Raw genomic sequence first — 12423 nt, forward strand, 5'->3', positions numbered from 1 at the left:
AATGAGATTCCAATAATACAAATGCCTTTCCAATTCTGTAATCTGTAGGGCTTCCATGCTGCTCTCTTTCATAGGACTTGGCTTTTCTCTGATTTTTATTAATTCTTAAGTCAGAATATTTTCTTAAGTTACCATGCTAATTTAGGCTACTTCGCTGCCTTTGGCTCCTGTCATTAGGATGGTTTAGTGACAGTCTAGAAAATAATCCCCGTGACTTTGACAAAAAAGTCTTTATAGAAACTTTATGCTCATTAACGAACTCATATGCAGAGTCATTCCAGGCAGAAGAATGATCCATCCTCCAACCCACATGCAAGGGTTGAGCAAAATGTCTGGACAGTGCTCAGTTATCCCACATCAGAGAATAGGTCCAGGTAGGTTTTCCGGGGGGAATTTCTTCTGTTGATGTTGTATGTCAAGGACTGGTAGCAAAATCTCTTTTAATTACCATATGAGGCAGACATTCAACTGTGTGTTTCAGGTGATTCTAGGAAAGAGCCACTAAACAGATATGGAGAATTCATGCAGAATTCAAGCCAGAACTAATTAATTTCATTGAAAAATTAGGAATCGCTGCCCTGTTGAGTGGGTATGAGTTAAAAGATAATGCTCCTGTATGCAGATTGCCTTGCCCAGGTTTTGTATAGTGAAGAACCAAACAGATTTTCTCTGAAGTCTTTATTTATTCTGACTGTGTTTGCTGAGTAGTACATCTCATCCAAAAAATGGTGATTGATTTTGTTCCATTATTTGCTTAATTTTATCTTAAACAAACTCTGGATCTAAAAAATAAGGGGAAAAGATATCTGACCTGCCCAGTTGTATGAGCTGGTTTGGTTTGCAGAGATATTTGGAAGAGGAAAGAAGAGAGTAACAGAATTTAGTCCAATGGAAACCCAAAGCCATCTGTTCCTCTCCTCGCAGCCCTTAGATGTTTATAGCACCACAGGGTGAACATGGAATGTCTGTCCTTCCTTCAGAACTCTATTGGCTGTCCTTAAAGTGAGAACAAAATGAAGGCAAGACATGTGGGCAGCCACAACCTTCCATTGGTTTGCATCCTCGTTTACATAGTCAGTACTTCCCAGAAAGCTTGGTGATCCTTGGCCCTCCTGGAAAGCCGTCGTGGGGTGATGCTGGGCTGCTGTCACAGAGTGCAGCTAAGGAATTTGGGATCCTTCAGGGGCAGGATTACAGTTTCTCAGGGCTGGCTTAGCCCAGGAGCCTGTGGTTGGATGAAGCCCAAAGAGGTAGTATAAAAGTAATAAATTTTTAATACCTGGAAGACAGAAAGCTTAATGAATAAGTAATAAGTTGCAGCACTTTCTTTTTCTTAGAAAAAAAATTGACTGGCTGTATTTTCTAAAATTTTCCTTCATTGAGCATTTTTCTCCTGTTGCTCTTTTAAAGTATCCTAAGGTGCTGAAATTTGGGATTGATTTTAGAGAAACTAAGGAATTCACACCACTGCCATCCAGGCTGAGAAAAGGAAAGTAGAGATTTTTCTGGAGAGAAATTTTGTTGGTTTTGCTAGTGGGTAGGGAGGGTCTGGAAGAGCTGAGTGACAGCTCCACTGCTTCCAGCATCATCTTCCTAGTAATGTAGCAAGGGAGATCCTGCTGTGTGCCTGCAGAGACAGGGGCACACAAACAGGTACAGCAATGTTCTTGTCATCAGGTTAACAAAACTTGAGTGTCTCCCAGCGCTCAGACCTGTTTTGCTGGCAGCATAAGCCAGTGAAAGCTTTTCAAACAAGCACAGATAGCCTGAAGCTTAAAAGAAGAGTGGGGTGGGATTTTATCCCTGGCCATCACCACTCCACTGACATGGATCCCATCCTTGATCTCTAGCAGTGTCCAGGCTAAGCCCTTTGGAAAGCCAGCAAATACATTTGGAGATCACCTCCAGTTTGAAGAGATGGTTTCTCTGCAGTCCTGGCATGATTCCAACCTGGATTACTCTGTTCTACCTGCTTAAAATCCCTCCCCCACATTTCCCTGGGTATGGCATGAACCCCTCCTGTTCTGCAGTGCTGCAATGTTCCCCTTTCAATTTCATACCACTTACCTGTAAGTTGATTTCTAGGTCATCTGTACCCCCATTTGTTAATCAAGCTGGCTTCCTTGTAATTATTTCAAAGGCTCTCAATGTGTCAGCAGTGAGAATGTGCACAGCCCTGGGGTGCAGTGTCACCATGATATTTTCTGAAAAATCCCTTCACCAGGATTTCTTCTTCTGGGAAGCTGGGAGGCTTCAGATTCTCCCTGTTTTGCTGCTTTGGAATGTGATTTGCAGAATTGTTTACCCAGCATGTGAATTGTCTTTAATTAATGACCAATCCCAGTCCAGTTGTGTCAGGACTCTGATCAGTCACGGGTTTTTATTATTCACTCCTTTCTAGCCTTCTGATGTATCCCTTCTCTTTCTTCAGTATAGTTTTAGTATATAATTTCTTTTAAAATAATATAATATCATAAAATAATAAGTCAGCCTTCTGAGAACATGGAGTCAAATTCTCATCTCTCACCTCGTCCTGGGGCCCTCACAACACCACAACAGTGGGCAGTACCTCCTCTTGGTTTCTGTCTGCATCACCCAGCAGGTTGTGATCCCTTCACATTCCTTTAACCAGTGAGGTTTCGGTTCATCACATTAGTCTGAATTGATCTCTTGCCCTCTGTGACCCTGTCCTTGTTGGCAGTGGAGCTAGAAAGGCTATCCTTGAGAAAAAGGGAGAACTGGTGCGCACTGAAGATGTGGAATCTGCTCAAACCTAGGGATCTGTTCTTCACATGGGCATTTCCTTCCACAGGTGGCTTGCTAGAGAATATTATCACTGGGATTTTATTTTGTGACTCAAACTTCCCTGCAATGTCTGTACCTCTTCTTTAATTTCATATTTCCTTTTTTTCCCTTCCTCTTGGCATGTCAGTGTTTTCATTAATGTATCAACAGCACAGGAGCTGTTGTTGCTTTGTCCCTAGTATTGTTTTCTCCATCCTGATCTGACAATTGGGAGGTCCTTGAAATCTGTGTCTTTTTTGTGACTTTCAGGCAGAGTTGGGTGCTTCACTTCCCCCGCTGCCTGCAAGTATTTCTCCTCACACTGCAAAATCAATTAGTTCTGGATACTTTTCTTGAATCTGACTGTTGCTAACGCTGTGTTTGTTTCATTAACAGATTAGCTTCACAGGAAGCCTGTCGTCGACAGCCTGCCCAGCGAGAAAACTCCAAGGAGAAGCTGAGGACAAACAGCATCTTAAAGACAGTCCATGGGGACTGTACCAGACCCTCTGAGATCTGCCAAGCTTTCCCTGCTCTCAGCTTCTGCAGAGGAGGAGCACCTGGGAGACCTGCAGCCTGCCAAGCCCCAGCCCCAGGCCCCCAGTGCCGAGAGGGCCAGCAATGGTTTCCCGTGCGCGCCGTCCGGCTCAGCTGGGGTTTGCATCTTCGACCTGACCTGCACAGGTGCTGCCAGCCCGCAGAGGTGTGAGCAGTGCCACACGGATGATGCCAGCCAGCAGGAAGCCTTTTCCCCCAGGCTGGCCAGCACAACTGCAGAGGGGCACCCTGCAGATGTAAGGCCTGCTGGTTGTTCCCAGCCAGCGGGCATCCCGGCAACGGCAGTGCCAGCCCTTGGTGCCACAGGAGCCCTCTCGGCGGGGCAGGGGCCAGAGATGATGCCAGCCCCCCAGAGCTCCCGGCAGTTCGTGCAAGGCAGCCAGGCCAAAACGAGCTCCCTGACACAGATTGATGACTCTGCCCTGAAACCTCAAGGAACTGATGATCAGCCAGCGCTTGAAGTGTTAAATTATTCTTCCCCAGGTGATCCTGTCGGGGTTAATCAATTCTGTCATACTTCTCAGGCCAACCTTCTGCAAAGAGGGGAAAAAGACAGGGAGGCAGAGGAAAATGGTTCTGCTGTGTGTCAGTCAGTCCTGGCAGCAGGGCAAACCGAAGCTGACCTGGGGAGAGACTCTCAAACCAGTCTGGAGGCAAAGGGTGGGACTGCAGACATGCTGCAGTCGCATCTCCCAGATAAAACTGAAGCGGTGCAGAGCAGCGAGGCACCAGCCCAGTCTGGCCATGGGAGTCCCCATCCTGTACATAACCTGGGCCCCACACCTGGGAGTCCAAACCCCACCCAGCTCTCCAAATTCAGAGAAACAGGTACAATGACAGCTCAGCCAGAGAGCAGCCCTTGTGCTCAGGAAGCTGTAAGCAGGACATGGCGAGATGCTGAGGTTCAGGCCGTGGCTACTGTGGAGAGCAAATCAGCTTCCACCAGTCCCAGCATCTTTGCTGCCTTCTTAAAAGGGAATCCTCCTCCAGAGGAGAAGGAAGAACTGCACATAATTTACCAAGGAGGTATGGGGCTGAGCCAGGCTGCACTTACTGATAGTTTATCCTCACAACAAAAGTCTCCATGTTCTCCTGGTATCACATCAAAATCGACTGTTGTGGCTGTGACTGCTTCAGCCCAAACCCAGCCTGGGGTCCCATCTGATGTGGCATCTCCAGTATCAGCAGATAGCATGAAACCTGTTCTCCCTTGCTCCCCTGCAGCTGTTACCACTCAAGGAACATCTGTGGGTAATGCTGAAATGAGCAGCGCAGCTCGTGATGTCAAAGATGCAGCTCAGCTGCCAAAGGATGCTCCAGTCCCCCCAAAGGCCATCCCAGCTGAGCAGCCTGGAGTTGACTCCAGTAATAAAACTGCACCACAGTCTGGGAGTGGTGCTGGTGAGCCAAGCACCACTTGCACTGATGCTGTCCCAGGAACCCAGAACAATGTGCAAGATGTCATCCCTCATGCAGGAAGCAGCCGGTCACCTTTAGTCTCTGGCAAGGACAGTGAAGCCAAGCAGAAGGAGGTCCTGGGCAGCTCTGAGCAAAAGCCTGTGCAAAGCAAGGGTGGGAGTCAAGGGCAGGCCAGTCCTAATCAATCTGTGGTAAAACCAAAGGAAGAAAACTTGGTGGTGCTTGATCCTAAAGGAGGGCTGAGTGTTGGACAGCCTGCCGCTGTCCGTGCCAAGGTATGCCCACAGGATGAGAAGGAGAGCAGAGGCCATGGAGACAGTGGCCAGTCTCAGGTGGCTGGTGGCCAGACCCTGCAGGCAGGACTGACACCTGAGCTGAGTGTGGGTCCTGCAAGTCTTGCCCCTCCCGTGGCAGCATCGGCAGCTCCCCAGCAGCAGGGCCTCCAGGCCAGGCAGTCCGGACGCGATCTCCACACTGCAGTGATTCCTGCTGCTTCCTCTCAGGCTGTGCCAAACCTGGGGGAGAACAAAAAGCATTCCACCCCAGCCATGGAGGCCAAAGTACAGGTGAAGCAGTCCAAACACGTCAGGGATGTTGTTTGGGATGAGCAAGGAATGACGTGGGAGGTTTATGGTGCTTCCCTCGATCCAGAATCCCTGGGAATTGCCATCCAGAACCACTTACAGAGACAAATACGGGAACACGAGAAACTGATCCGGGCCCAGAACAGTCAGACCCGGAAATCCATTTCCTCAGATACATCCTCAAATAAAAAACTAAAAGGGAGGCAGCACAACGTGTTCCAGTCCATGCTGCAGAATTTTAGGCGTCCTAATTGCTGCGTCCGACCTGCTCCTTCCTCTGTGTTAGACTGACATGGTTTGCAGGGGTGCCTAAATACCTGTGGTGGTGGAGAGAATTCCTGCCCTCAAGTCCTGCTGTTTGGTTGTGTAATTGGGGTTGTGATGCAACAGTGGAAAATATTTTCCCTTTGTTTTCTGACTAGCCACATGCTCCATCCTGCCATTATTATTATTATTGTCACAGCTGGTGTATTTCCACGTTATGCCCCAATCTTGACTGCTGTCAGATGAAAAGTTAGGCACTTAGCAAAAGCACAAATTTCAATTGCCACCTTGCTGCAGGGAGAGCAGCACCTTCTGATAAAGCAGGAAGCAGAGAGATTGTCAGAATTATGGGAATTTATTTATGTGCATTATGAGGTCTTACTCAAAGGGGTGGACTGAGGGAAGCTGAGGGAGGTGGAATTAAGGTTCAACAGCTGTAAAGACCTAACACAAGACAGCTTTCCTGGTTTGTAAGTTACCTGTGCTGAGGCAGTCCATGAACAGGCTATGGACATTGATCACTGAGCAGCCTCACTTTGCTGATACTGTGGGCCGCTAGTCTCAGTGAGCCCCAGGGAGCCCGGTCTTCCCCTCCTGTTGAAATGCAGAACCAGGCAAAGAATGAGGATCAAGACTGAAGGATCCTCTCTTTGGGAGAAGCTAAGTCTGTGGGATGTTGATGGCCAGAAGGGGAGGTGAGAGAGATGCTTTGTGTGCCCTGCAGTGGCCACTCTGGCGCTGTGAGCCATCGAGGCACTGGAGAGCGCATCGGTCGATGGACCTGCACCCAGCAGGATGGTGCCCACCCTTTCTCTGGTACTCCTGCCAGGTCTTTAAAAGGCAGGGAGCTGTTCTGCCTCCAGGTGGGGTGGGCAGCCCCTGCTCCCAGCCTCCTGTGGCACTGAGCACCTCTGTTCTAAGGCACTCTTTAAAGTGATGTGGATCTTTCTTCTCTCTCCAGAGATGCACAGTAATGTTTTCCCATAGCAGCAGGCTTTCCTGTGCACTGGGGTCCATGAGCCTCTATGTCTAGTGTGTTACACTGATGATTTTTTTTCCCTTTTAAGTCCTTAGCCAACTCTACTGGTTTTTTCAGTATTTGGTGCTTTCCTTGCTGCCTTTCATAACCCAAATACCATTTATTTAGGCTATGTGTTATTTTGTTTTACCTAACACTCTATATTATGAACCATTATACTGTTAACTTGAAAAATTTGCAGCAGTACTGAAATCTTGAGACAATCTTTGCTGTATTTCTGAACTTAGTTATAGAAACTGCTAATAAAAGGTAGCTTAGTGACTGTTTCTCCAGAAGTATGATATACAATAATGTCTCAAATATATGTTGGTCTCATTTCTCAATAATATTTTTCTACTTGGGAAATATGTTTCCCAGTAGCTTTGTATTTTGTCCACTAGAGTTCATTATGGGAGGCTGGGGAACTCCTACAGTTTGTAGAAAATGTAGTTATCAATCCTGCAAAGCACTGATGATTTGGATATTGTAATCCTGCAGAGTACTAGAGTTAAATAGGAGATACTTTTAGTCCATTAAAGATTTTTCATGAATCATGATGATAATTTATTTCTGTCTCTAGTACCACACACCTGACTTACTCTGTGGATCTTACCCTTACGATTTACTCTAAATCTTACAGGTTTACAACATATAAATGAGTATTAGTATCTTTTTTTTTTTTTTTTTGTGAAGTGAACCTGAAGTGGTCCCCAGTTATTTAGGAGGCCAGACTTCTTGAGTATATCAACTGCCAAACCCTCATAGCTGCTGCCTGGGGGCAATTTTTCCCCAGCAGAAAAGTAAAATACTATAAGATACAACATTCTAACCCAATGCAATGAAAAGTGTTGTCCCTAAGCATAGTACTGGATTGACTCCTAGTTTTCCTCAGATGTATACCAAGGGGCTTTATGTCACGTCCTTTTTCAATTTCTGTATGTTATTTCAAATCGTCCCCTACTTGTGGTGCTGAGTTTTTAATTCTGAAACACCACATTAGAGAGCATCTTCCCACCTCTGCCTGCCAGAAGGAAAGTCTCCACCCTTTCTTCTGTTAGTACTGCTGTTTCCACCCCCTTCCTAGCAGTGTCTGAGATGTGAGTTTCATGTGAACGTCTGTGTGGGATTAATATTGACAGTATCATTAGGTCAGGTTAGTCGACAAGTTCTGTGTCTCTTCCCACATTGCGTCTGTGTCAGCCCTGACAAGGTTCCTCGAGTTGCCTGCAGTTCTTGCTGTGTTCTGTCCAGGTCCAGGCTCTGTGCTGCTCCTTTTGCCTCCCTTCTGCCCCTTCCCTGCTAGCTGCTGCCCAGCCTGTCTTCCTGTGAAGCCGTGTCCCTTGGCTCAGCTTGTCCCCCTCTGCATTCCCCTTGCTGAAGCTGTGAGCCAGCTTATTCTGAACTGTCCCTTTACAAATATGCTCAGTCTGAATATGCAAATGGATTGTCCTATTCTTTTTCTTCCAGAGGAGAATAAACAGCTATCACTCATTCACTGATTTCCATGAATTTTATGCTTTAGCGCCAGTTCTGCAAAATATTTCTAGGATATGGGTATGAGTTGCTTTATTGAGACCAAACTAGGCTTGGCAATGAATGAGCAGGATGCTGGGGCAGTGCTGGATTTACTGCTTCCTTGCAAGGAATGAGAGATCTCCCCTGGTTCCTTGCAGCTTCTTTCAGCTGTGAGTCTCCAGTAGCTGGTCCACCCTCCCTTCCCCACACCAAATGACCTTTCTTGTAGGAAAATTTCACCAGTGCATTCATACTACAAAGCGCCAAAGTTCCTGAGTGGATGCACCTGAACAACTGCATGGGCACAACTGAAACAAAATGTAGTGCTCAGCCTGTCTTCTGGGCAAATATGAGTGCAAAGATGCAAATTGTCCATGGCACTGTCTGGTGGCTGCAGAAGTCCTGCAGACATGTGTTGGAAGCCAAGCAATAAAGTGCCAAAAGCCAACATGTGAAAATGAGTCGATAATTACCAGCACATCTCATGGAAAATATTTTAGGTTTTGACTGTGCCTTGCTAGGGCAGACTGTAGGCAACCTGCTAGTTTGACACTGGTGATTAGTGCTTTCTCCTGCATACAATGTCCAGGTGACAATGTGAATCCTCACTGATGACACATCTTTTACCAACAGCAGAACAGCCACGTTGGGGGTTGCAATCAGCAAATATTATGCATTTGAGAGTGCTTACAGCAGCCAAGAAAGGCTGTTCTTGGTGTCATGTCAGTCTCAAAAATGAAAATGCACTTGGAGTAGTGATATGGCAGAGAGTGGGCAGAGATGATCCGTGTGCCACCACCCTGTTCTTTTTCCCTGCCCAATGACTCAGAATCACGTTGCATTAGTTGCATGGGCAACAACCAAGGAAATCCATTTGGGCAAATAAAGAGAGGATTCAGAACAGAAAATCCTTTGTCATTCCCAAGAGCAAATATATATTTTTTAAAAACCCCAAACCTGTATTACAACCTAGCCAGTTGAAATAACTCTTAAATTTTTAAATTTTTTTGTTCCAAGATGAGAGATTTAGGGAAACAAGCTCTTTGTCAGGAAACCCTTCCCTGTCAGTTGCATCTTCTAGAAAGGCCAATGTAGCAAGAACCATTAATAAAACCAGTGAATAAGAAGGGAAGACTTACTTTTAGTTTCACTAGTTTCACAGGGGGCTTTCCACTAGATGCCCCCTAGATCCAAAGATGAGAATAAGCACGTTTCAGTGTTGCCAATACAATACCTGAGCTGAAGGAACATCTCATTGCAGGCAATTTGCAGTATAGTCCTGGATTTCATGTGAGGCTGTGATATCCATCAGTGTGCACTTGGTTGGGATCTGCCACCTTTGTGTTGTTTGGGCACAAGTGCTGAAGTTCTGCCTCATTTCTGCTGACTTGGTTTGGAAAAGAGTGGGGAAAGAGCTGAAGGGACCAGTAGGGCAATATCTGTCTTCTCCATTTCAGAAGAAGAAAACATTCTTTTGAATACAAAAGAAGAAACTGCTGAGAAACATGGCAGGGGAAGGACTAAAACAGAAGTAAAATAAAGTTGGTGTAGGTGCTTCACAATGAATTCCCATTCTTATATCTGTTTTTCCCTCTTGTTTTCTGACCTCACGTATTTTTCTATTTGTTGGCATCCCGTGTCTTTTAGGAAAATGAGTATTTCCAAAGGCTGTATATTTTGCTAGTATTTATAGATATATCCAAGTAGGATTCAACAAAACCTCTAAGCAGTCAACCTGTTTGTTACTGCCACTAAAACATAAGAGCTTGTAAAATGCACTGTTTGAAGAAGTATATTGAAAGGATTCAAAAAATGGAATACATGCTCTAAAGATAGCACTAGCATTTCTCTTAAGTTTCATTACTGTGTTGAAGTGTTAAAGTTAGAGGTGGAAATCCAAATGACAATCAGTGTTGATGAGGAATTCAAATTGGCTGCCACTGGTTTTCAATTTGGAAACTTCATGGAATGTACCATACCAGTGTTTCATTAGTTAGCTCAGTATATGCAAGGTTTGTATGAAAGTACAAATTTTACTATTAGCTCCATTATCTTGTTCTGTGTCTATCTTTCCACACCTTGTAAAAATTAACGCAAAATGCTGCCACAACAGAGTAACTTTTGCACACAGCTTGTGGGAATGGCTGCTCTGAATGACAGACAACTGATTGTCAGACTCTGTGGGCTTAGCAAATTAAGGGCTGTGGTCTAAGGGAAATTCCTCTCCTTTTCCCCAGCTCCCTGTTTCAGTACCCAATCTCTGCTGGTTTACTTTTTGGTGTCTCTGTGATGCCTGTATGAGTGGTCAGTATTTTCAGGTGTCCCAAAGACATGATGGTAGGTCCTTACCCAAATATTGCACACTGCGAAATATCTCTGGTGCCATTGGATGCTGTGGTGTGACCTGAAGGTCGAGTCCTGTAACTTGAACTGGCTTCAGTATTCTTTTGGGGGCCTCCCCCTTGAGTCACTGTAGGTGTTTAAAAGAAAGACTAAAGTGTTACAGCTGAATTGAGCCAAACTGATTTTTTTTAATGCTGAGATATATTGTTTTTTCTGCTTTTTCTGAGTAGCTCTTCCTTCCTAGAGTTTATAGTGTGGATTTTGCATCAAATGCCAGCAAAGAAGATTTTGCCAAGTGAAACCTACTTTTCATCATTCAGGCTTCTTTAAATAAAAGTGACGTTATTACTGAGCCAAATCGCACAGAAAGGAAATATTTTTTCCTCTCGGAAAACTTCTGCTGTAGGTAAGCTTATGTGTGTGTCCCTGCTTAAAAGGCAAGTACGTGTGTGCAGGTCTCATGCATCACTCATGCTCTAATATGATTTTTTCTCTTTGCCCTTCTGATTGAATGCTGGAGGCTTAGCATTTTCCGCAACGTTGAGGCAAGTTTAAATCCTTCTCCTTCTTGGGTCTCTAAAAATCAGACTGTGGGTGATAGGAAGCATCTGATCTCCTTAGGAACAGAATCACATCACAACTAATCTCCATTTGAAATATGAGACCTTAGGTTTTTGTTAGCTTTCTGCTAAGACTGACACTCCTTGGAGTAGAAATAAATGACAAATCTGCCTGCAAAGTCTCCAGCGGTTATCTGCTGCAGAATACAAGTCTCTCAGATACTTCTCAGCAGCTCTGCTCTAAGAGGTGACCCTTCTGCTGGTGGATCCTCATGATACCTCCCCTTAGCTCAGTTCACAATCAATAGTTTCAAGTCCATCAGAAGCAAGTTTAGACACTGCCCTGAGGAATTTCCATAAAATGAAAGATAACTGCTTGTGTGTTTTTGGCACATAAAATCACTGAGTCTAAGTTGTGAAGTAAAGGTCTCAGTGACACTGGAGAGTCCTGGGAGTTTCTACCCAAAATTAAAGGTAGGAAGTGTGTCTGAACTTTTAATTTCAAAAACTGTGGCCATGAGTCAGCCAGCATCAGAAGAAAACCAACTTGGAGGCTTCTAACAACAATGAATATTATTGTGGCTTTATTAATTTTATAGTTACACTGATTGAATGTGATGTACTGTACAAAATAAAGCTAGTCTTAGGCTACCAGGTGTACCATGGCATTCATTTGAGACATACCAACAAAAGTTTGCATGTGAAAAGTCTTAAAGTGATACTAAAGCAATGTTACCCACCTGACTGAGTCCCTTAGGAATTTAATGTTTTGCTGTTTCACATCTGGTTTCCATGCTGAGTACAATAAAATGAGCACTGTCTTAATTATTCTGGGTCTCTGTTTGTAGGCTGACATGGGAAAAGAAAGGACTTTTAAGGTTGAACATTCTGCCAGAATTTATGGATGTGTGTAGGTCAGAGCAGCCACAAAGGGCTTTCTGGATCCAGGCCTGAGATCTGGCACCTTGCAAAGCTCAGTGTGGTGGTGAGAGCTTCCACGTGCTGTCCCTGCTGGAGAAGAGACCTATCTGCTTCCTTCTGTGTCAGTGCAGTGCTTTGCACAGCTGCTCATGGGCACAGGCTCTTCTGCACCAGCTGCTGCTCCCCCTGTGGCACCAATTCACTCAGCCTTTCAGCAGCCCCCTGCCACAGAACCACACATTACTCACCCAGCACAGCCACCCCTGAGCCCAGGTGGAAAAGGCAGAGTTTCAACCCTCTGGTGTCACTGCTGTGACAGATGGTCACCACCACCCACCAGCATGCCTGCACACCACACACAAATCTGAGAGCATCAGCATCACAGGAACTGTTTTCAGCCCAAAAAAAGGGGAAGTTTTGTCTCATAGTACAAAAGATCGTAAGACAACAGATCATA

At 45.2% G+C, this 12423-nt stretch overlaps 1 protein-coding gene across 2 annotated transcripts in view; it reads left to right on the plus strand.

The window, feature by feature from the left end:
• The window catches only part of GPRIN3 (GPRIN family member 3), a 34755-nt gene extending 22901 nt beyond the window's left edge, over positions 1-11854 (plus strand). For both annotated transcript variants that reach the window (XM_058024724.1, XM_058024725.1), the window contains exon 2: positions 3181-11854. In XM_058024724.1, coding sequence (XP_057880707.1) covers positions 3273-5636 — 2364 coding nt within the window. In that variant the 5' untranslated portion in view covers positions 3181-3272 and the 3' untranslated portion in view covers positions 5637-11854. The remainder of the gene's footprint in view (positions 1-3180) is intronic.
• The last annotated feature ends 569 nt before the right edge of the window (positions 11855-12423 follow it).

This window comes from Melospiza georgiana, chromosome 5 (assembly GCF_028018845.1).
Source record: "Melospiza georgiana isolate bMelGeo1 chromosome 5, bMelGeo1.pri, whole genome shotgun sequence".
Taxonomy (NCBI): Eukaryota; Metazoa; Chordata; class Aves; order Passeriformes; family Passerellidae; genus Melospiza; species Melospiza georgiana.